Here is a 23,624-nt window from a genome sequence, read left to right as displayed (position 1 = left end):
CCTTCTCTAAGTCTACAAATGCTAGAAATGTAGGTTTGCCTTTCCTTAATCTTTCTTCTAAGATAAGTTGTAGGGTCAGTATTGTCTCACTTGTTCCAACATTTCTACGGGATCCAAACTGATCTTCCCCAAAGTCAGCTTCTACCAGTTTTTCCATTCGTCTGTAAAGAATTCGTGTTAGTATTTTGCAGCTGTGGTTTATTAAACTGATTGTTCTGTAATTTTCACATCTGTCAACACCTGCTTTCTTTGGGATTGGAATCATCATATCCTTCTTGAAGTCTGAGAGTATTTCTCCTGTCTCATACATCTTGCTCACTAGATGGTGGAGTTTTGTTATGCCTGGCTTTCCCAAGGCTGTCAGTAGTTCTAATGGAATGTCCCAGGGCCTTGTTTCGACTTAGGTCTTTCAGTGCTCTGTCAAACTCTTCATGCAGTATGACATCTCCTATTTCATCTTCATCTCCATTCTCTTCCATTTGTATAATATTGTCCTCAAGATCATTGCCCTTGTGTAGGCCCTCTATATACTCATCCACCATTCTGCTTTCCCTTCTTTGCTTAGAACTGGATTTCCATCTGAGCCCTTGATATTCATGCAAGTGGTTCTTTTTTCTCCAAAGGTCTCTTTAATTATCCTGTAGGCAGTATTGATCTTACCCTAGTGATATGCGCCTCTACATCCTTACATTTGTCCTCTAGCCATCCCTGCTTAGCCATTTTGCACTTCCTTTTGATCTCATTTTTGAAACGTTTGTATTCCTTTTTGCCTGCTTCATTTACTGCATTTTTATATTTTCTCCTTCCATCAATTAATTTCAATATCTCTTCTGTTACCCAAGGATTTCTATTAGCCCTCATCTTTTTACATACTTGATCCTCTGCTACCTTCACTATTTCATCTCTCAAAGCTAGCCATTCCTCTTCTACTGTATTTCTTTCCCCCATTCTTGTCAATCGTTCCCTAATGGTCTCCCTGAAGCTCTCTGGTTTAGTCAGTTTATCCAGGTCCCATCTCCTCAAATTCCCACGTTTTTGCAGTTTCTTCAGTTTTAATCTACAGTTCATAACCAATAGATTGTGGTCACAGTCCACATGTGCCCCTGGAAATGTCTTACAATTTAAAACCTGGTTCCTGAACCTCTTGGCCGAACGGTTCTAGGCGCTACAGTCTGGAACCGTGCGACCGCTACGGTCGCAGGTTCGAATCCTGCCTCGGGCATGGATGTGTGTGATGTCCTTAGGTTAGTTAGGTTTAAGTAGTTCTAAGTTCTAGGGGACTTATGACCACAGCAGTTAAGTCCCATAGTGCTCAGAGCCTGAACCTCTGTCTTACCATTATATAATCTATTTGAGACCTTCCAGTATCTCCAGGCTTCTTCCATGTATACAACCTTCTTTTATGATTCTTGAACCAAGTGTTAGCTATTATTAAGTTATGCTCTGTGCAAAATTCTACCAGGTGGCTTCCTCTTTCATTCCTTAACCCCATTCCATATTCACCTACTACGTTTCCTTCTCTTCCTTTTCCTACTATTGAGTTTCAGTCACCCATGACTATTAAATTTTTATCTCCCTTCAGTAACTTAATAATTTATTTTATCTCATCATACATTTCATCAATCTCTTCATCATCTGTGGGGCTAGTTGACATATAAACTTGTACTACTGTGGTAGGTGTGGGCTTCGTGTCTATCCTGGCCATAATAATGCGTTCACTAAGCTGTTTGTAGTAGCTTACCCGCGCTCCTATTATTTATTCATTTTTAAACCTACTCCTGCATTACCCCTATTTGATTTTGTATTTATAACCCTGTATTCACCTGACCAAAAGTCTTGTTCCTCCTGTCACCAAACCTCACTAATTTCCACTAGATCTAACTTTAACCTATCCATTTCCCTTTTTAAATTTTCTAACCTACCTGCCCAATTAAGGGATCTGACATTCCACACTCTGACCCACTGAACACCAGTTTTCTTTCTCCTGATAACAACGTCCTCCTGAGTAGTCCCTGCCCGAAATATTTTACCCAAGAGGATGCCATCATCATTTAGCCATACAGTAAAGCTGCTCGGGAAAAATTACAGCTGTAGTTTCCACTTGTTTTCAGCCGTTCGCAGTACCAGCACAGCAAGGCCGTTTTGGTTAATGTTACAAGGCCAGATCAGTCAATCAGTTGCCCCTGAAACTACTGAAAAGGCTGCTGCCCCTCTTCAGGAACCACACATTTGTCTGGCCTTTCTACAGTTCCCCCTCCATTGTGGTTGCAGCTACAGTACGGCTATCTGTATCGATGAGGCACGCGAGCCTCCACACCAACATCAAGGTCCATGGTTCATGGGGGGGGGGGGGGGGGGGGGGGGAGGATTGGAACCATAGCTCACTAAAATTAAAGAGGAAGGTAGAATCAGGGAGGTGTCAGTCGTAATATGTTCACTATCGACTGAAGAAATTGAGAGGTTTTATTTCTGAGGTTTGGCATGTGTGATTGCTAGGAGCAGATTGCCCATCTGGGTAGAGAATTCCAGTTCTCTGCACAGTATATTGATGTCTCACCTCCTCATCTCCACCAGGAGCTGCAAGCTGTGGTATCAGACATATTCATAAGTCTAGAAACTGAACTTAGTGTTGAGACACTGTAGTCAGTTTTTGAAATATTGTGAAGAAGAAAGTATTTGTCATCTTATAATGATTACCTGGAAACACATCATCTAAGCTGCAAGATATTTACACTTGTACAGTATCATGTTTGCAGTAATGACCTCAGTTTACATGTGATAATGGTCAAGAGAGTGCAGTTTGAGCCTATAGAAAGTGTTTTTTTCAAGTAGTTAAGGTTACATCTTCAGTTTACTAGGTTGCGAGATCTGCCTTTTTTTGTGAGGCTTGATGATATTACTTACCCACCCTATATAGTAGTCTGATGGAGTCTTTCATCTCCTCTCACTTCTTTCGCTTTCTGTATAAAACAGTGTGAGTATGAATTAACAAAATGTATTGCCAGTAGCAAATTACTCTTCGGTAGCACAGCTAAAAAGCTGCTAAAATTGTCAACATTAATTATCTGAATATTACTTTCAGTGATTTGAAACTGTGAGGTACTAGTACATTTCTGACAGATATGATTTTTAATTAGTTAAAAACATGCAACAGAAAAAAGTTGATAATTTGGTATCATATAAGTACATATGAGTTGATATATTTATTCATATTGTCTTATGAGAGTATTTGGATAATTAATAATTGTGTATAATTTGTCAAACAAATTATTATGATTGATTCTGCTGCACTTACAAACTATTTTTAGATTACCTTGGTGAAAAGCATTCATTTATTTCAGTAAAAGTTCAATGAATCACTTGAAACATGTGAAACCAATTGTCACCCAGGAATTCTCATTTTCCTAATTACTTAGCTGAAATAGTCATCTAACAGAAGTCCTGTAATCATTATCTTTCACTGAGTAATATTTTCAACTGATTGACTGAAACAAAACTAATATTTTCCAAATGAACTTGGCTGAAAACTGCTACCAGTTTGTCTTGAATGGAAAGCACATTAAGAACATTAGTGTCAATTTAACATATGTTTTTGTGCTGCAATCTATTTGAAAACAGATGAGTACTGTTTGGCCAAATGTAAATAAATGTAAATCCCTATGAAATCCCCAAACCACCTTCCCTACCCTCTGGCTCCTACCCTTGTAACCGCCCCCGGTGTAAAACCTGTCCCATGCACCCTTCCACCACCACGTACTCCAGTCCTGTAACCCGGAAGGTGTGCACGATCAAAGGCAGAGTCATGTGTGAAAGCACCCATGTGATTTATCAACTGACCTGCCTACACTGTGATGCATTCTATGTGGGAATGACCAGCAACAAGCTCTCCATTCGCATGAATGGACACAGGCAGATAGTGTTTGTTGGTAATGAGGATCACCCTGTGGCTAAACATGCCTTGGTGCACGGCCAGCACATCTTCGCACAGTGTTACACCGTCCAAATTATCTGGATACTTCCCACTAACACCAACCTATCCGAACTCCGGAGATGGGAACTTGCCCTTCAATATATCCTCTCTTCCCGTTATCCACCAGGCCTCAATCTGCGCTAATTTCAAGTTGCCGCCACTCATACCTCACCTGTCATTCAACAACATCTTTACCTTTGCACTTCTGCCTCGACTGACATCTCTGCCCAAACTCTTTGCCTTTGAATATGTCTGCTTGTGTCTGTATATGTGTGGATGGATATGTGTGTGTGTGCGAGTGTATACCCGTCCTTTTTTCCCGCTAAGGTAAGTCTTTCCGCTCCCGGGATTGGAATGACTCCTTACCCTCTCCCTTGAAACCCACATCCTTTCGTCTTTCCCTCTCCTTCCCTCTTTCCTGATGAGGCAACAGTTTGTTGCGAAAGCTTGAATTTTGTGTGTATGTTTGTGTGTCTATCAACCTGCCAGCTAAATAGTGTTGTGTGAGGCTTTCCTGACAGGTTAGATGTAAATATGGTTATTGGATGAAATGTCAGATGTCATTGTGAAAACTCCACAATATTTCTTAGGCACAGTGACATCCAGCATCTTGTCCGAGAACCATATTTAAAACTAAATAATGGTTTCAAGCTATGTGTCCAGTGTATCTTAAAAAGTAAGTTCACTACTGTGAGCATTACTGGTTTTGACTTGGCTGTGACACATTAACTTCGAAGATAAAAACCAGTCAAAACTGAGGTTTTATTCAAGAGACAAGAAAACAAAGAAATTGTTAAGGGAAGAGACTGAGTGGAGCACATAATTATTTATAATTATTTATGTTAAGGAAAGCCTTGAGAGGACAGAGTACACGAAGGAACTTGCCCCCCTTCTTGCAGCGGTGTACCGTAGGTCTCTAGAAGAGCGTAGCATTCCAAAGGATTGGAAAAGGGCACAGGTCATCCCCGTTTTCAAGAAGGGACGTCAAACAGATGTGCAGAACTATAGACCTATATCTCTAATGTTGATCAGTTGTAGAAGTTTGGAACACGTATTATTTTCCAGTATAATGACGACTCTGGAGACTAGAAATCTACTCTGTAGGAAACAGCATGGATTTCGAAAAAGACGATCGTGTGAAACCCAGCTCGTGCTATTCGTCCACGAGACTCAGAGGGCCATAGACATGGGTTCCCAGGTAGATGCCTTGTTTCTTGACTTCCGCAAGGCGTTCGATACAGTTCCCCACAGTTGTTTAATGAACAAAGTATGAGCATATGGGCTATCAGACCAATTGTGTGATTGGATCGAAGAGTTCCTAGCTAACAGAACGCAGCCTGTCATTCTCAATGGAGAGAAGTCTTCCGAAGTAAGAGTGATTTCAGATGTGCCGGAGGGGAGTGTCATAGGACTGTTGCTATTCACAATTACATAAATGACCTTGTGGATAACAGTGGAAGTTCACTGAGGCTTTTTGCGGATGATGCTGTGGTATATCGAGAAGTTGTAACAATGGAAAATTGTACTGAAATGCAAGAGGATCTGCAGCGAATTGACGCATGGTGCAGGGAATGGCAATTGAATCTCAATGTAGACAAGTGTAATGTGCTGCGAATACATATAAATAAAGATCCCTTATCATTTAGCTACAAGTCCGCAGCTCGTGGTCGTGCGGTAGTGTTCTCGCTTCCCACGCCCGGGTTCCCGGGTTCGATTCCCGGCGGGGTCAGGGATTTTCTCTGCCTCGTGATGACTGGGTGTTGTGTGATTTCCTTAGGTTAGTTAGGTTTAAGTAGTTCTAAGTTCTAGGGGACTGATGACCATAGATGTTAAGTCCCATAGTGCTCAGAGCCTCATTTAGCTACAATATAGCAGGTCAGCAACTGGAAGCAGTTAATTCCATAAATTATCTGGGAGTAGGCATTAGTAGTGATTTAAAATGGAATGATCATATAAAGTTGATCGTCGGTACAGCAGATGCCATACTGAGATTCGTTGGAAGAATCCTAAGGAAATGCAATCCGAAAACAAAGGAAGTAGGTTACAGTACACCTGTTTGCCCACTGCTTGAATACTGCTCACCAGTGTGGGATCCATACCAGATAGTGTTGATAGAAGAGATAGAGAAGATCCAACGGAGAGCAGCGCACTTCGTTACAGGATCATTTAGTAATCGCGAAAGCGTTACGGAGATGATAGATAAACTCCAGTGGAAGACTCTGCAGGAGAGATGCTCAATAGCTCGGTACGGGCTTTTGTTGAAGTTTCAAGAACATACCTTCACTGAGGAGTCAAGCAGTATATTGCTCCCTCCTACGTATATCTCGCGAAGAGACCATGAGGATAAAATCAGAGAGATTAGAGCCCACACAGAGGCATACCGACAATCTTTCTTTCCACGAACAATATGAGACTGGAATAGAAGGGAAAACCGATAGAGGTACTCAAGGTACCCTCCAACACACACCGTGAGGTGGCTTGTGGAGTATGGATGTAGATGTAGATGTAGAAGATCACAGAAGAGAGGCATTTTTAGATGCTTGAAGGTGGTGCAGTCTCAAAAAAATTAAGCTATGGTATTAATGATGTAAAGGAAAAGGAGGTGGGTGCCAGAAGTAGATAGACCAAAGTATAAAAAACTGTTGCAGAAATTATTGAGTTCGACCAATACAGTTTCATTAAGGAACTATTATTCACAAGACATGGACTATTCAGTAACAAAACTTATTCCAAAGAGTTCCTACAAAGCGAAATGGCATTTCAAAAAATACTATTCACTAACAATTTACATTTTTCCTTTTATTACAACATTTCCTCCTAAAGGGAAAACAAAATCAAGCAAATAAACAAATAGTTACTGTTTCACTTTTTACACATAGTAAATCAATCCAAACTCATTCAAATGACTTCGTCACAAGATCAGCCGACTGTTTCTTTCCATCAATTTGTTCCAACATAGGACATCATCATAATGCCAGTTGTTGAGTGCCTTGACTGCTTCTCACCAGCAAAATCACCATCACTGTAAATTCTTAAATTGTCCTCTTCTTATCATAATTGCTCCCTCTTCATTTACTATATTTTTTGCTGAGAAAAGTATTGAGGGTACCTGTTTTTATATCGTATTTACATTGTAAAGTGTTTAGAAGAGCAGTAGTTTCTTCCAAGTGAGTGCCAACAATTAAGCCATCATAAAGATAAATTACTACATAAAGTCTATTTTTATTGTTTTAGGTAGACCAGACAACAATTTGCAGCACTGTTTTGAAAACCCATGATCTTCATTACTTCCATCAGTTTCAACTTTCTGATATACAACCCAGCGATTCTGCAATACTTCGGCATTCATAGGATGTTCAGCTAACATCCATGTATTGTGTCTCTTAAATGATTCCATTTCTTCATTAATAACTTGCATCCATTTTCATTTCTCATTTGACTGCAATATTTCATAAAAACAGTTTGGATCTTTATGTCAATCAGTACCAACTTTTCTTAGCACCAAGAATTCACCATTTTCTTGATGCTAAGAAAAGTTGGTACTGATTGACATAAAGATCCATACTGTTTTTATGAAGTATTGCAGTCAAATGAGAAAGAAAAATGGATGCACGCTATTAATGAAGAAATGGAATCACTAAAGAGGCACAAACATGGATGTTAGCTGAACATCCTATGAATGCTGAAGTATTGCAGAATCGCTGGGTTCTATATCAGAGTGGTTTGCTTGTTGTGTGAATGATATTCTATGCATCTTTTGTAATGCAAATCCAGCACAAAATTCATCTTTGCAATCTTCTTCAAGATGTTCTTCACATGTTCTTTATTTTGATGGCCAAATCTTTTGTGGTACACTTGGCAATATTTCAGAGGGCGTCACTAAGTTCAACTGATTTCTCTTTTCTTGACTGACAGCTCCCATGTTCAATACAAACAGCCCAGTTTCCACATAACCATTCATGACAATGTCACCACTGGTTTTTCAGTAATCACAGCACATTTGTAGTCAAAACAGTTTATTGTAGCTGTTACATGCAGCTGCTTTGGCTGAGCAGTTGCATCAGGCACATAAAATCTTTTCCATTCTGGCAGTCAACCATTCATCGCATCATATAATTTCGATCTTAACTGTTTCTTGACCAAATGCACAAGTACCTAATGAAATCACTCCAGCAACATCAAATTCACTGTGTAGAATGAAAGTGCTATTTTTTTCGGAGTAATTTGCTTTGCAGCACCACTGCCACGCCACCATTTATTTACACCACTGTAGTTTCCAGTAGACTCACCTATGAAATGTGAAGTAAACACTGCATTTCCACTTGCCTTCTCTCTCACAAAGCATTAATGTCTTCTCGTGTGTTCCACAGATACTCCGCCGCCCATTGTCCTAGTAGTTAGTGTTTATTACATCGAAATTTTTATTTTCCTCATTCTTTTGACATCTTTTGATTTTTATTTTGTTCCCCTTGTTATGCATTTGAGATGGCAGATTTAGGTGATTCCATTATATTTTGTTGATGCAATTTAGTTGCACAAAGTTTTTCAATGATTAAATTCAAACTCTGATTTTCCAGTGGTATTGTGATCCAGAGATCTTAAAAATTAAATATCGCTTTCCCAGCATAGATAAGATTCAATCATTTAATATTCTTTCAGATAATGTATTCTATTTATTTTTTTGTTAATTCATCACTTACATGTACGTGTAACTCTTTCAGCTTAGCCACATACCTTAAGTGCTACTACCATCTGCTTCATAATGTTTGACCTAAAAGAAGGTTGTAATTAATATATGTGGCAATATTTTCAAATGGTGCATGTCATTTGTTCGATATTTCTTTTTTGTACATCAACACAAGTTCAGCAGCTGGTTTGCGTAGCACACTTGCTATGACACTTGCTGCTTTCACATCGTGCTTTTGCCATTGTTCGTATACTGCCTTTCATTCACTCGTCAGCTCCTGTGGCATTCTGTTAATAATGTATTCGATTTTATATGAACGAAGCATCATAGAGGTGTGCCATTTCAATTTTGCCCATTTGTCAGACCATTGAAGTTCCTCAGCATTCGCTTTATAACTGCCATTGGTAGCCATCTTCTAACAGTGCCAGTATCCAGGATGTCAAGGCTAAGTTACAAAATTTGTGGGCCACCTTACCTTATGAGAGGATGCAGTGCATGCCTGCAGGCTAGAGGGAGTGCAACATCATACAGATTAGAGCGCTCATGCTGTCAAGTTCTTTTGACTCGATTCTGTAATCAATAAAATAACATCATATACTGTCTCAACCTGTGAAGTATCACTTTGTTTCTTCCTCACCTTCTGGGTGCTTCACATCTTTTTTCTTATCCTTCACCCCCCCCCCCCCTCCCCACCCCCCCCATCCCCCACCCCCCCGGCAGTGTGTCATGAACAGTAATGGCACTGTCATCCTTTACTAGTACACAGTCAAAATTATTTCTGTGTCTGTGGATGGCTATTTATGGGTAATAACATTCTGAGTTCATTGTAATAAAAAGTCTTTTGTACAGTCATAAGCATGTGTAGACGTCTCGTACACACGTATTTCGTTTAGTAGATATCAGTATTAGACTGAATGAAAAGCTTTTTAAAAGTCTCAAAATACCTAATATGTGATGCTTTGGACATCATGTGCATACTGGTTGGTTATCCCATTTCACTCATTGCAACTTGACAACTGATTCCACACACGCACAGAATCCATTCTTCCTGACAAGGTGGTTCTGTGCAGTCCCACTAGTACCATAGGTGGGAACCAAATTGGAACTTATGCCAATTCCAATTAATAATCCTCAAATATCATTTAACAAAAAGTGATTCGTTAACATACAGTCATCAGCTACTAATCCCTCAAGGATTCAACCATTTATTTCAGTCCCTCAGTTACTCTCATACTGCCCAAGATCTTTCAACTTCAAATTGTAGTTGAATAATATCTTGAATAACCATAGGAACCTCTACTAATCTCTCCAGAAATTAGCAGAACCAAATTCTGTTTTGAACTACAACATTCAAAGGTAGCAAAGCTTTCACATTGACTTACCTGACCTCATAACATCAACCTCACAGTGCCCAGACTGAAAGATTCCCCTCATCAGATAACTTTCCTATACTCTAATCAAAACAATACTGCTCATTAGAACTGTGTTAAAATTTTTGAGAGACATTAAAATAAACAAATGAATGGTGCTACCAGTATTTTTAAAAATTACTTTATTGTAAGTGCTTTCTGTCGTATATCTTCTCGGCCGCAAGGTGTGACACGACATATTATCTTTGCCACTCAAGTGGCTGCACGGTTCGAGACACCCAACAGCTCACAGGATCTCTTTATTTACCTTTTATCTACAACATGTTTGCACAACCATTTATAAAACATAACCACAAGTACACAACAACAACTAAGTTTTAAGTAACACTCAATGTACAATTGATGTCTAAATAAGTTAAGGCAGTATCGTTCCACCAGATATTTTGACATGTCACAACTCGAGGAAGTCCGCATCTTCTCAATTTGCGTAATGTATGGCCACCTCTTTTCCGTATTTCTGTAGCTCATTATACCTCAGTAATAACTGTGACAATAATTTTATTGTGGTACTTGATTCTAGTCTCAAAGAATAAAGTATGTTTCCATCATGTTTTGGGCTTAATCCTGTGTGTTATAAGTAAATTTGCCTTATGTATGTAGAATGTAGTATGTAGAATGGTTTAATAGGAAGTTTTGTCTCTACCATCACTCACAAAATTATAGTTTGTCCAATCTGTTGTAGGACGGCTGAAATCTACTCCGACTGTTAAGTTACAACAGAGGAATCTAGATACTCTTGGAGTCAGTTTTGTCTGAACATTTCTGTTGGCCCTCAGTACTTTCTGGGGGCTTGCATCTTTCAGCTCTGTGGCAAATCTAGAAAGTCATGACCTCGGTTGTTCTAAAGTAGTCAGAAACTCTTATCCAAGTCCCCACTCATCTCAGAACTGTACGTTCACAGTCAATTCTAGGAGGACTGCTGCTTCATGGGAACAGGAGGAGCACGCCCAGTGTTTCCTGCCTCATGTGCCAGTCACCATGAGGAAACAGGGTACAGGCTGCAAACTCGAGCTCACTTTAGCATGTCGAAGGCATCCTGTCCCATACTGCCACATCTGTGGGAGACACAGTTACTCACTCTATGTTCTGACTGCTGACTACTTCCATAGTCCCCCAGTTCTATATTTTCTTTAACTTGGTACAGGATGTTGAACGTTTACAGGCAGAGTTGTTTTACATTGGTCTGTCGGTAAAGGGCCTGGGTTCCCTACTTGGAACACCCTCCAGACACTGTATTTATAGAGCAGAGCACTATTGCTAATGACGCACCTATGTTTGTATGGAGATGCAGCTGTACTTGTCAGAGGGACTAGTACTTGAGGTCTCGCTTTAAGGGTAGTTTCCCCAAAAATCTTCTCTTTGTAGTTTGCAGTGTCTTAACAGATAAGCAAGGTACCTTTCTACTGTACACATATTGAATCCATCACATTTCACACCTGAAAATGACTGTCATTCCGAGTCCACATTCTAATTGAACTAAATGAGCTTACATTCTAAATTTATAATACATAAAAAATTGCACACAACAAGAGTTGATAAAATCAAATCTATAGTAACAATACATAAAAATTACCTTTTCTGACACTAGACAGGAATAAACATTTGCTAATGCTAATTTTATTAAAAATTCAGTTGTACAGAGCACTTAGTTTCTGAATCAATTTGTAAAAAATCTGATACACATTTTAGTTGTGGATAAATTACAATAAAGAGAGTGTATGTCGCTAACAACATGTATCAGTTCAATACGTCGATCCATGTGCTCTCTCTTTATAATGATCTTTGAACTAACTTGATGTCTACTTTTGTTCTGTATTGTTACGTTTTCTGATCATAAAGTGAATAACGTATATCATTACAGTAAAGTGTTGTCAGATGTTATTATTTCACGTAATATCATTACTCGCCACAAACGTAATTATAGTAGTTACAAGGTTGCAGTTATTAGTCGCAAGATGCTACTGCCGCAGTTTGTGAAACAGACAAATGGTGGTCATAGCTCCAGTTTCATAGAAATTACATTACCTGCAGCCCTGGTAAATACACATTTTTATCCAATGGAAACACTGCAGTGTACAAAAGATGAACACTTTCTTAAATTTCAAAAAATGAGCACATGTACCATAAACTAAAGGAACTAACTGTGGCATTGCAACTGTCAGACATTGTATCTCCAGTTGTTTGCTTCATTGGTTTTCTTCCTCCTATATAATGATCAGTAATAATAAAATTTTGACACATTAAGAAAACTTTCAGTACACATTTGCTAGCAGCTCCAATATCACCATGCACAGCCATAATTTGATTATTTCAAGAAATGTATTTCAATATTATATTTGGCTTCAAAGTAATTGTTTCAAAATTGTTTTATTAGAATTTTAAATTTTTAAAATTATAAACAGTTTTTACTATTTTATTCATACAGAGCAGCTACGACAGTGTGTCCTCGTACGACTCCTACAGTAATCGTCTGGGTCCTAATGCACATGATGACCTGAAATGTAGTACAAACGGTGGCCCTCTGTCGCCGAGGAATCATGATCCATATAGATTCACGAGGTCGACAGCTCAACCGATTAAAGTTAGCAACACAGAACCAAAGCCAAATAAACCGCCTGACTACAGTAAATACAGGTAAGTATTTAAAACTTTGCTATACAATTTTTGCAATTTTTCTTTGAAACATTATTTGGAATTTTTTTTTATAATGATTTCATTTGATGTTTTTACTGTCTTTTATTTCCAGTTATTCATCAGAACTCTTGGAACATTTTTCATACAGAACAAATCATGTAACTCTTCCACTCCACAAAGCCTCTCGTATATTTATATCTAGCCAAAACACTTTAGTCTGAGCTTAGTCTCCACAGCAAAATATTGTGTTAGTGTTCCTCAAATAACTTTTTCATTTGTCGTTTATGCTGAGCTGTCATTAGTCTATTAAATTTCTTCATCTATTTACCATTTGTCTAATTCTGTGTCAGCAGCACATCGTAATAACTGGGATTAGCCATTAGATTGCACAAAGGAACTGTGGTATATATTTTAAGTGTGTGCACATAACATCTTGCTGCTAACTGCCATTATTGAGTACAAATATATTTTTATCACTTGTATTTAGCTCCCTATCCCTATAGTTTTTCTGTCAGCTTCATTTAATGACATAAATTGTAGAAATTACAGTCAGCTCCAGTACTGTGTTTTGATTTTGTACCAGGAAGTCAATAATGCAAGCTAACGTAAAATATGGCATATGTGGTGATAAGTTTAATATAAAAATTCAACAGTAACATTTCAGTATAGCTGTAGTGGCAATTTTATAACTGAACATCACCGTTAGAGCTCAATCTTGTTGTGAAGACAAATAGATAGTGGTGCAGAAAGCTGCCGTGGGGCACATTCAGCTAGAACAGTTCATACTGAAGTGAGTGTGAGCCCCTTGTAATCAATATTTGAGTTCAATTTGATGTATGGTTCACTGTGTTCTATTATTGTATGTCTTTAGGGACAGTGTTCTTACAGGAGGAAAAAAACATCTCAAATTTGCCAATACATGTTTCATTTTCCCCTGTTAGTGTGCCATTTGCGGTTATAAAATCGTAGACCAGTGAATACATGTAAGTAAAGTACGTAATTTTGTCACAGTCACTGCTATTAGTATTAACAGAAGAAATTATGAATCATCACAGCATGTGAGCCATTATGAACACTATTTAATGACTTTTGTGTTTAATGGTAAATGCCAAGCACCGCATATGCAGAGCTCGACACATCTTGGGGATTCTTCTACAATATTTTCCAAAAAATCCTCACTGGAATCAGTGTTGACTGTGAAATAATTTATCGTGCCATGTCTGTGGAAGTTGTAAATAGTAGAGGCTCATTATATTCCTGTGTGATTTGAAGTTGAAAGCTGGCCGTGGTGGCCGAGCGGTTCTAGGCGCTTCATTCTGGAACAGAGCGACCACTACAGTCACAGGTTCGAATCCAGCCTCGGGCATGGATGTGTGTGATGTCATTAGGTTAGTTAGGTTTAAGTAGTTCTACGTTCTAGGGGATTGATGACCTCAGCTGTTACGTCCCATAGTGCTCAGAGCCATTTGAACCATTTTTGAAGTTGAAAGTTATTCATTTAGCACAATGTTGAAGACTGATAATAAGTAGGGGTAAGAAAAAAATTGTTTTTATGACCATTTTCACCCTCCCCCCCTCCCCGTCCCCCATCCTCTCCCCCATGTGCGCACTTCCCTACCCCCTGTGTGTTTTCTTCCAATTTTGTAATAATTTTTTGCTAATTTTTGTTTTAGTTTCTGACAGCATATTTTTTAATTACGAACCATATATTACTTATTTTTGTCCTTTTCTTTGTTTTCCTGTGTTATATGAAAATGAAAAATATACCCAACAATTTAATTATATTTTTTTGGCAACACAGATCACATTTATTTATGTTATTAAAAGAGTAATTTGTATTAAACCCATTGAATCTAATCTGTTAAAGAAAAAATAAATTTCAACAGAAAGCATTGTTATATCATCAAAGTTCTTTTCTGAGATATTATGCCACCAATCCATCAACACTTCACTTCTCCGTAGTGTAAGAACAAGCTCCCAGAGGCTGCAATTTGATGTGGAAGATGAACTGCCTGCAGCACAATACCAGACATTTGACAATATTCGCATGTCCTGCTGATTTGGAAAGTTGCTTTTCCACTAAGTTATAAAGAGATTCAGAATATCATACACATCTGAAATTTGTCATTCTAGTTACACATAACAGACTCCTTGCCATGTCAGTTTTAATAGAGTTCATCACTCCACAGTCAAAGTAAGAACCTGGAGCTATGAACAGACTTAATACACGGGTTTGTGGCCATAATATTTCATCTCAGTCTGAAGTATTTGTCACATTATATTTCTCAACATGTTACCGCTTTAACAAACAAAACTTAATTTTACCACAATAATGGAGCAATCTTCATTTTTCTGTTGAAATACAGGTAACGATTTTATCCAGTGATGTCAGATTTGTAAATGTTTTTGCACAACATATTTACGAAATTGATGTGGTTTGGGGAGCTCATTAATGTGGTGCACCAATTAAAATGCATATTTTTGTAGCGCATAAGTATATATACAAAAACATCAAAATTGGGACAGTGCCCTGTGTCATCCAATCAGAGAACAGGGCACATGATGTCATACAGACATGTTTCTGGTGGTAAAACTGAGAATGTTTATTCCAGTATTTATTCAATATTATCTTTTTTATATTTTAAATGATGTTTGTGGTTGCAGCAAGATCTGTTGCATAGACCCAGCCTAGGTTAGGTTGAAAAGTGATCAAATGCCATGTTGTGTTAGCATTATGAAAGTGCTGTATTTTTCATATATATGCTTTCATACTAGAAATTATGTAGTTTAATTGATGCACCACATTAAAGATATCTCAAAAATGCACTTTTTTTTCATTGGGTTGTGCAAAAGTGTCAGGAAATGTTATGTCGGTGACAAATTGTTACTGATATAGAGATTGTTGGAGGTAGGGTATTCTGTTTGATGTCACATCTAGAGTCATAGTTCTTTCTGTGCTGTCATTTTAATGTTATGCACAATACTCAGCCTTTAAGAAAAAAAATCAAAAGCCAATTTCAGTGTTTAATAACTGTCAGCTAGCAATATTAGTAAACTGCATCCTTCAAATATACAACATTTTTACAGGGAAACAGGGAAAAATGAAATTCTGTAAAAACCATTAATTTTGCATTGAACCACTAAAAATCACAGATTTTGTGTTGCTTTTCACAAAATTTTCCTGTTCCTAATAATTAGTGTGAAAGTAGCACTAGAAAACTGTATCTTGTTGCAAAAAAATGTTTATGCCTCGAAATGAGTATCTAATTCTCATGAAACCAGGTAGTTATGCTCTCTCTCTCTCTCTCTCTCTCTCTCTCTCTCTCTCTCTCTCTCTCTCTCTTTCTCTCTCTCTCTCTCTCTCTCTCTCTCTCACTCACACGCACACACAGTTTCTCTATCTATGATTTATTTAGTATTCACTGTATTCTGGCACTATAATTATCATTTAGTAGTACAGTGCTTTCAGTTAATGTTTTTATGCATAGTATCCAAAGTTTAGATACTTTCTCTGCAGTATTTAAATTGATTATGCTGTATATAGATTTATCTGCAATTCTATTGGCCACAAGTATGCTAGCAATAAATTGTTTAACCATTTCAGACCCAGTGATTATAATAAACCAATGCCCCCTCCAAAATCAGCCAATTACAAGCCCGTGCCACCTCCCAAGCCTAAAAACTACCGCCCTCCTCCTACTGACAATCAGAACCACTGGACACGCACAGCAGGAGATGGCAACTATGACCAGCACTCGGCTCACAAGAGCGGTGAGGCCGGTCTGTCCTCATCACCTGTGGGCATCCTGAGGAATGACGATAATGCAAACATTCCACCAGTAGTGAAATCTGGCACTGCCAGCAGCAGTACATATCAGCATACCAAGTCATATTCAACCGCTGGAAGCTTAGATGGTGCTACCTTCACTCCACACCAGAATGGAGGTAATTTTTGTACAACATATTAATAGTGTTTAAGCTATTTGCTCTTTTCAGAGTGAGAATAAAACTTATTATCACCAAAATTTTAATATTTTCTTATCAAATGATGCAATAGAAATAGCTGTAGCAAGTCTGGGGCATAAATTTAAAACCATTCTTGAATCTCCTCAAGCCTCTGAAAATTAACTCTTCCTAATACTGGGAAAGGTCAAATAGAAAAATGTAACATTGATATGTGGTGAAGGAAAGGCAAAGTCCAGACAGTGGGTGGAGAGTAACTCGAGATTAAGGAAAAATTTACATTTTTCCTTGTAAGAGTAGCTTAATAGTAAAGATAAAAAGAAAACAAGAAGATTTAAATGTCACTTATAATTTGCATTATATGGGATACGATCATTGAATTACAAGTTGGGGCTATCTTAAAAGTGGAAAAATAGAGTCCCCCCCCCAAATCAGAAAGACACACAAACAAACACATAAAATTCAAGCTTTCGCAACAAACTGTTGCCTCATCAGGAAAGAGGGAAGGAGAGGGAAAGACGAAAGGATGTGGGTTTTAAGGGAGAGGGTAAGGAGCCATTCCAATCCCGGGAGCGGAAAGACTTACCGTAGGGTGAGAAAAGGATGGGTATACACTCGCGCACACACACACACACATATCCATCCACACATATACAGACACAAGCAGACATCTGCTTGTACGCGATTGGTTCATTTGGTGTACTGGTATTGTATGCTAGTTTCTTCCAGTAGGTAGTCTATATTTATGTCCTTGTGCTAAATTTCTTTGCATATTATAGCTTTTTTATCACTGTTCTTCTGTCAAGCACCGTGTATTTTGTAATTAGAGGAGTAAAAGTAATAACTCACCATATAGCTGAGGTATATGGGATGTCTCTCCCAAGAGCTGTCAGACTCATTTTCTATGGTATTTCAGCAGATATTTGCAGTGCCATTAGTGTGATATTTGGTTTGTCGATCTGTATTAACAGGGACAACAGTAAAACACGAAGAATAACCAGTACGCCAGCAACAGCAGCACTGCTGAAACACCAGGGAAAATGAGCCTGAGGATTCGTAGGAGAGACACCTAGTAAAGAGCTCGATAGACAAACATGGATGGGATTATTATAGAAGATCCAAAGATGATCACCATATATCCTTAGAGGTTACATTAAGTCTTCCAGTGTAAATGTACTGATGACACAGCAGCTGCACTTAGTGCTGATTGTTTCTCAATGTTGCACAACATTCTCATAAATAGTGTATGTTTAGGGTATTATTGAAATATTATAGGACAATTAAAATAAAACATTTGTTCTATTTCTTAAAATTATGAACTAAACTGAAGTGTCAATTGCATCTGTAACATCTAATTGACAAAAAACTGTGCTATACCTAAGAAAAACACTTTCCTTAAACACTGATGCACTTGATTCGGGAATTTACAAAGAAATTTTATTCATTTAGCATGTGGCTACATCACAAAAAATAATATTACAATTAGCTCAGACTACAAATTAATATCCAGGTCACAAATACAGACTATTGATTCCGTCCTCATGACTATGAACTGTGTTAGGTCACAGGGAAAACACTCGAAGGAAATTCTCAAAGTACAGAGTGAACAGTCTGCTTTTCAGTGCCACACTCACAACTTGGTGAGATTATTTTCATCCGTGTGTGCAAAGAGTCAACACACATTCCATTGTTGGTTCTTGTTCAGTTAAGAACTAACCAGATCTTGTGTGGCAATTCATAGCTAGGTGGACCGGTCTGTAAGCGTAACACATTAAGTCGTTTCAGTGTCACATTAATCTGCCATGTTGATCTCCAGCAGTCATCAATGTTATGTTGAAGCTGCTTCCAACTAACATTCTTGCATTTCTAAGACTGGCCGATGAAAGCAAAGCCTACCTTTGCTCAGAATGTCTGTGTGATCAAGGAGGTTAGGATTTTTCTGTAGTTTTTGTACTGCTGTACAAGTGCATTTTCCTGCTGCAGAGTTGGGGGTGGTGTGTGTCTAAGTATTGGTAGCCAGAAATTAGACATGGTTCATTGTGAGGGGGCCTGAGATACTGTTTTCAGTTCATTAACTATCTGTGTGAGGTAATTTTCAGACAAGACTTTCAGAACAGTCTCACACAAACTCTTTTTCTAGCACCTCTGTAAACTGCATGACTGTCTCATTCTACAGCAGGTAAGTTAAAGTCTCCTCCTCTTAATACTATGTTATATAATTACCTTTAATAGAGGAGACTAAATCTAGGGCTTTAACATGGAAGCTCGTGTAGTTTACTAATAACACCTTAACATTTCCGTTTCTGACCTGCAAGGCCAAATGTTCTCCACTGAGAGCAATCTGGGTGATCTACCTTTGACTTCGATAGACATTTCATCATTGGCCCTAAGGAGAGCTTCCTCTAAACTAAAAAAAAACCCTTTGAATCTGAGATTTTGTCAGGACTGTGTGAGCCCGTGGTTTAGACCTCCCTCTCAAATCCAAACCAGAGTACTGCAGTCAACACGGGGTAATATGCTGCAAGTGATAAGTTGTGCTTGCACTCTGTGTGCATGATAGCTGCCTTTACCAATCCAGTCAGCTGCCTAATTAAGTATATCTAATATTATACATATGATAGAAACAAAGACTGGGCAAATGATGCTACATCATTAGTGGTGGTGGTGGTGGTGGTTAGTGTTTAACGTCCCGTCGACAACGAGGTCATTAGAGACGGAGCGCAAGCTCGGAGTAGGGAAGAATTGGGAAGGAAATCGGTCGTGCCCTTTCAAAGGAACCATCCCGGCATGTGCCTGAAACGATTTAGGGAAATCACAGAAAACCTAAATCAGGATGGCTGGAGACGGGATTGAACCGTCGTCCTCCCGAATGCGAGTCCAGTGTGCTAACCACTGCGCCACCTCGCTCGGTACATCATTAGTGACAATGTAATCACTAACCATAGTGGACACTCATCTGTCACATCTGTTTCATTTGGTTATTGTCTGACTGTTAGCTGTGTTTTTGATAAGCAAATGGTGGTTATTGTTAAAAGCTTATAGTTTTGTAGTGAATTACTGGCACATGTGCACTCATCATCATCATTAGTATTCTGCCGAAAGGCAAGTTTCCACATGGTAGGTCTCCAGGCTGTCCGGTCTTCTGCCATCCTCTTCAGGTATGCATAATTTCGTCTTCCCTTTACGTTGTCTATCATCTTGTATCTCCTTCTTCCTCTCAGTCTTCTCCCACAAACCAATCCTTCTAAATCATCTGCTACCAAGCACTCCCTTCTCAATGAATGTCCCAACCAGTTTTTTTCCTTTCTACATGTTTACTGAGAACATATAATTGAATAAATATGTTGCAAGAGACTTCATAGTTATAGGAGTAACTTTTCAATTTTGTCTTTGTATCACAAAATTAACATTACCCTGAAACTTAAAAAAAAAAATGTGACATAGCAAAGTACTGATGACCCAGCAAATCATTTTCTTTCATGAGTCCGCAGATATTTGTATAATCTAGTTCTCCAGGCTGAGTGGGTTTTGGACTTTAATAACTAGCTGTATTTTATGAACTAACACCAGCCAGCAATTCATAAAAACTGCAGGACTTCCCCTTACGGCAATAATGAAATGGATTAATCACTACTCACCACATAGAGGAGGCACTGAGTGGCAGACAGACACAGTGAGAAAAGACTGCAGAATATTATCAGCTGTCACACCAAGTCCTTCAACAGACGTAGACAAAAAAAAAAAAAAAAAAAAACACACACACACACACACACACACACACACAGGACCACTGCTGTCTTTGAGTGTTAAGGCCTGACTGCAACTAGCAACGATTTCAACTAGGATGGGTAGTTAGGGTTAGAGAAGAGGTGAGAGGCAGGGAAGGGGAGTGATAATGGGTTAGTGGTGGGTCAGGATGGTAGTACTGCCTGTAGGAGTATGATGCAAGGATGTGATGCATCGGCAAAATAGAAGACACACATGAGACTGGAGTGGGACTAGGCCAGCAGCGAAGGGGATAAAGGCAGAGGGTTGGAGTAAAGAGGATAACGAAGACTGATGCCTGGGGTTGTGGCAATGGAGGTTGCATTGCAGGGAGAGTTCCCATCTATGATATTCAGAAAAGCTGATGTTGCTGTAATGAATCCAGATGGCACAGTTTCTGAAGCAGCTGTGGAAGTTGAGCTGGGTGGTGATGATTCCACGTTTTGTCAATTCGCCTTTGTATTTTAAATGTCCGAATCACATGTAATTGAACTGATTTTAATGTTATGTGGCAGGGAAAGGAATGTTTTTTAACTACAAACATGACAATAATTAGCTGTATGACTCACTAATATTGCTTAATATGGAAGTAATAATGTGCAGAATAATTTCTGTATCATTTTGTAATGTTGGTCACACTACGCAATGTGATTCCATTTAGCAGTCGGGTTTATGACACCCTCCACATGCACTGCTCCCTGCCGGGACTGCCTTACAAAAAAGAAGAACCTGCATCTGTCCCCCATTGACTGTGTATCGCTTCTCAGAGAAATACAGCTTTTGTTAGCCCAGTAGGGCATTTTCATTACAACTGCTCTACATTTCAGTGTTTTTCCTAACAGTAATAACAATCTCTAACACAAATTTTTACACATCTTGCCTAATAGATAACAGAATACTATTATTAGCAAGGCACCTACTTATGTTTTAAATTTCTTTCCAAATCGAGGTGTGTATAGTGGGATTCGATTTTCAGGATTGGTATCAAATGTGTGTGAAATCTTATGGGACTTAACTGCTAAGGTCATCAGTCCCTAAGCTTACACACTACGTAACCTAAATTATTCTAAGGACAAACACACACACACACACACACACACACACACACACACACGTGCCCGAGGGAGGACTCGAACCTCTGCCGGGACCAGCCGCACAGGCCGTGACTGCAGAGCCTTAGACTACTTGGCTAATCCCGTGCGGCAGGATTGGTATGCCGTGCAAGTTGTTACACACATAATACTTTATATGGCCTACCTGGATTTGGTTTTATATCACCCCTGTAGTAAACAGCGTGCAGCTATTTAACCTTACCTTACGACAGATCCACTGAAAGTAAACTATAGCTACAAAGAGTGTTTTGGTCTCCAGCTCGGAAGAAGCAATTTCAATACTTTATTTCAGTTTATATTTCTTTTAGTGTGCCAAAAGTAAATACACTTTAATGACTTTTCTGGCAACAATTTTATTTGGAAACAAGATGGAGGAGGGCTGAGTTATTCCTACACGGCTTAATGGCTGCCACCTTTACTTTGAATAATTATGTTAAGCTAATATTCTGATAAAGCAAATTTAAAGTAAGAAATCTCATTAACTTAAATTTTACAATGACATATCATAGCAACCACACTTATTGTCTCTTCAGATTGAAAGTAAACAATTATTCTTGGAAGTTCCTTTTATATGACACTGCATGATTGCCGTAACATCAAAATTAATTGACTAAGATCTTTTGACCATACAGGGTGACACAAAATTTACATTTAACAAATTGGCAGGGAACTTTGGATTGGTATAGGACATTCAGACAATGATTCTGACAAATACTTTTAACATAACTATATTAGAACTTTGGCAAACAATCAAGTTGACTGTAAAATTCTGATACACTGCTAAAGACTGTTAATGCGAAAATGTCTTGCCTTGTTCATTGCAGTTGTATCAGTGTTGAAGTTGGTGCTTGCTGTTTAAAAATTTGAATAGGCTCTTCACGTCTGCGGTGATGGAATTAATTTATAACTACCACACGCTTACAGCAGCCATGTTAACTTGCTGTGGCATCAACTCCATATACCATCATATAAATCCAGTCAGATATTCTTGCTTTCCAACACAAAATAAACTGGAGACAACTTCAGGAGCTATGAACCACTGCCACACCAAATATTGAGCACTTTCACATCAAATTGTCATTGCTGAAGGCTCACATCCGCAGGCATGCCATGACACGCATGACACGTATACTGCCACGGCTTGACTGCAACTGCCTCTGGTTTCCTATTCTTTTCCTCTCTCGGAGTGCTTGCACCTGCATCATCCAAAAGACTGTTGGTTGAAAACCGATAGTGGATTCCCTACCTTTATGATTTCATTTTGTTTAAATGAACTACATGTTCTAATACCTTTCGAATGTTGAGTCAGTACATTTATAACTTACATCCATTTCTATATTTTATTTTTCATGAAATTATTAATTTTTAACAAAATAGTCTCTCCTTCCAAAAAACATTTATGACAGACACTACACTTTTAGATTTTTGACACAGTTATAGACGTTTCCTCAACACTAACCTTTTGTATAAGATCGATCATTTTACTCAGTGGATTTTCACCCGATATTGTTTAATAAATAAAAAACTTTTAGACAGTGCAATTTGAATTTAACTGTACCATCACACTGGGGCAGTTCCCTCTTGGTCATTTTTGTGGATGGACAGCCTGTAAGTGGTTGTGTCCATGAACACAGTGTCCTCATTCATCCCTGTCCCACCCCTGACTCCAAACCTTTCCTCTCATCGCTTAATCGCTTATATCCCAGTAACAGACCTAGATTCAAGATCTGTCCTGTACATCCTTCCATTGCCACCTGCTTCAGTGATGTCACAGGGATCTCCTACTCCCTCAAAGATAGGCCCACCTGTGATAAGAGCCATACTGTGTACCAACTTAGCTGCAACGGTTGTGTTGCATCCTATGTGGATTACTAGCAAGCCATCTGCCCACACAAATGCCAGCACTGGACTGTGACCGAGAGACAGTTGGACCACTCACTTACCAAGTATGCTGCCCAACATGATGTGCTTCACTTCAACATCTGCTGCACAGCCTGTTCCATCTGGATTCTTTCCACCAACACCAATTTTCCCAACCTGCACAGGTGGGAGCGTGCTGAGGA

General features: G+C 38.7%; 1 protein-coding gene across 6 annotated transcripts in view; it reads left to right on the top strand.

Moving 5' to 3' along the window:
* LOC126461015 (tight junction protein ZO-1) overlaps positions 1-23,624 on the top strand; it is a 724,130-nt gene that overhangs the window by 647,443 nt on the left and 53,063 nt on the right. For all 6 annotated transcript variants that reach the window (XM_050095967.1, XM_050095964.1, XM_050095966.1 and 3 more), the window contains 2 exons: positions 12,513-12,721; positions 16,326-16,666. In XM_050095967.1, the coding sequence (XP_049951924.1) occupies positions 12,513-12,721; positions 16,326-16,666 (550 nt within the window). The remainder of the gene's footprint in view (positions 1-12,512; positions 12,722-16,325; positions 16,667-23,624) is intronic.

Source organism: Schistocerca serialis, chromosome 1 (genome assembly GCF_023864345.2).
Source record: "Schistocerca serialis cubense isolate TAMUIC-IGC-003099 chromosome 1, iqSchSeri2.2, whole genome shotgun sequence".
Classification (NCBI taxonomy): domain Eukaryota; kingdom Metazoa; phylum Arthropoda; class Insecta; order Orthoptera; family Acrididae; genus Schistocerca; species Schistocerca serialis.
Note: the sequence above shows the minus strand (reverse complement) of the source record. Positions and strands in the feature narration are given on the sequence as shown.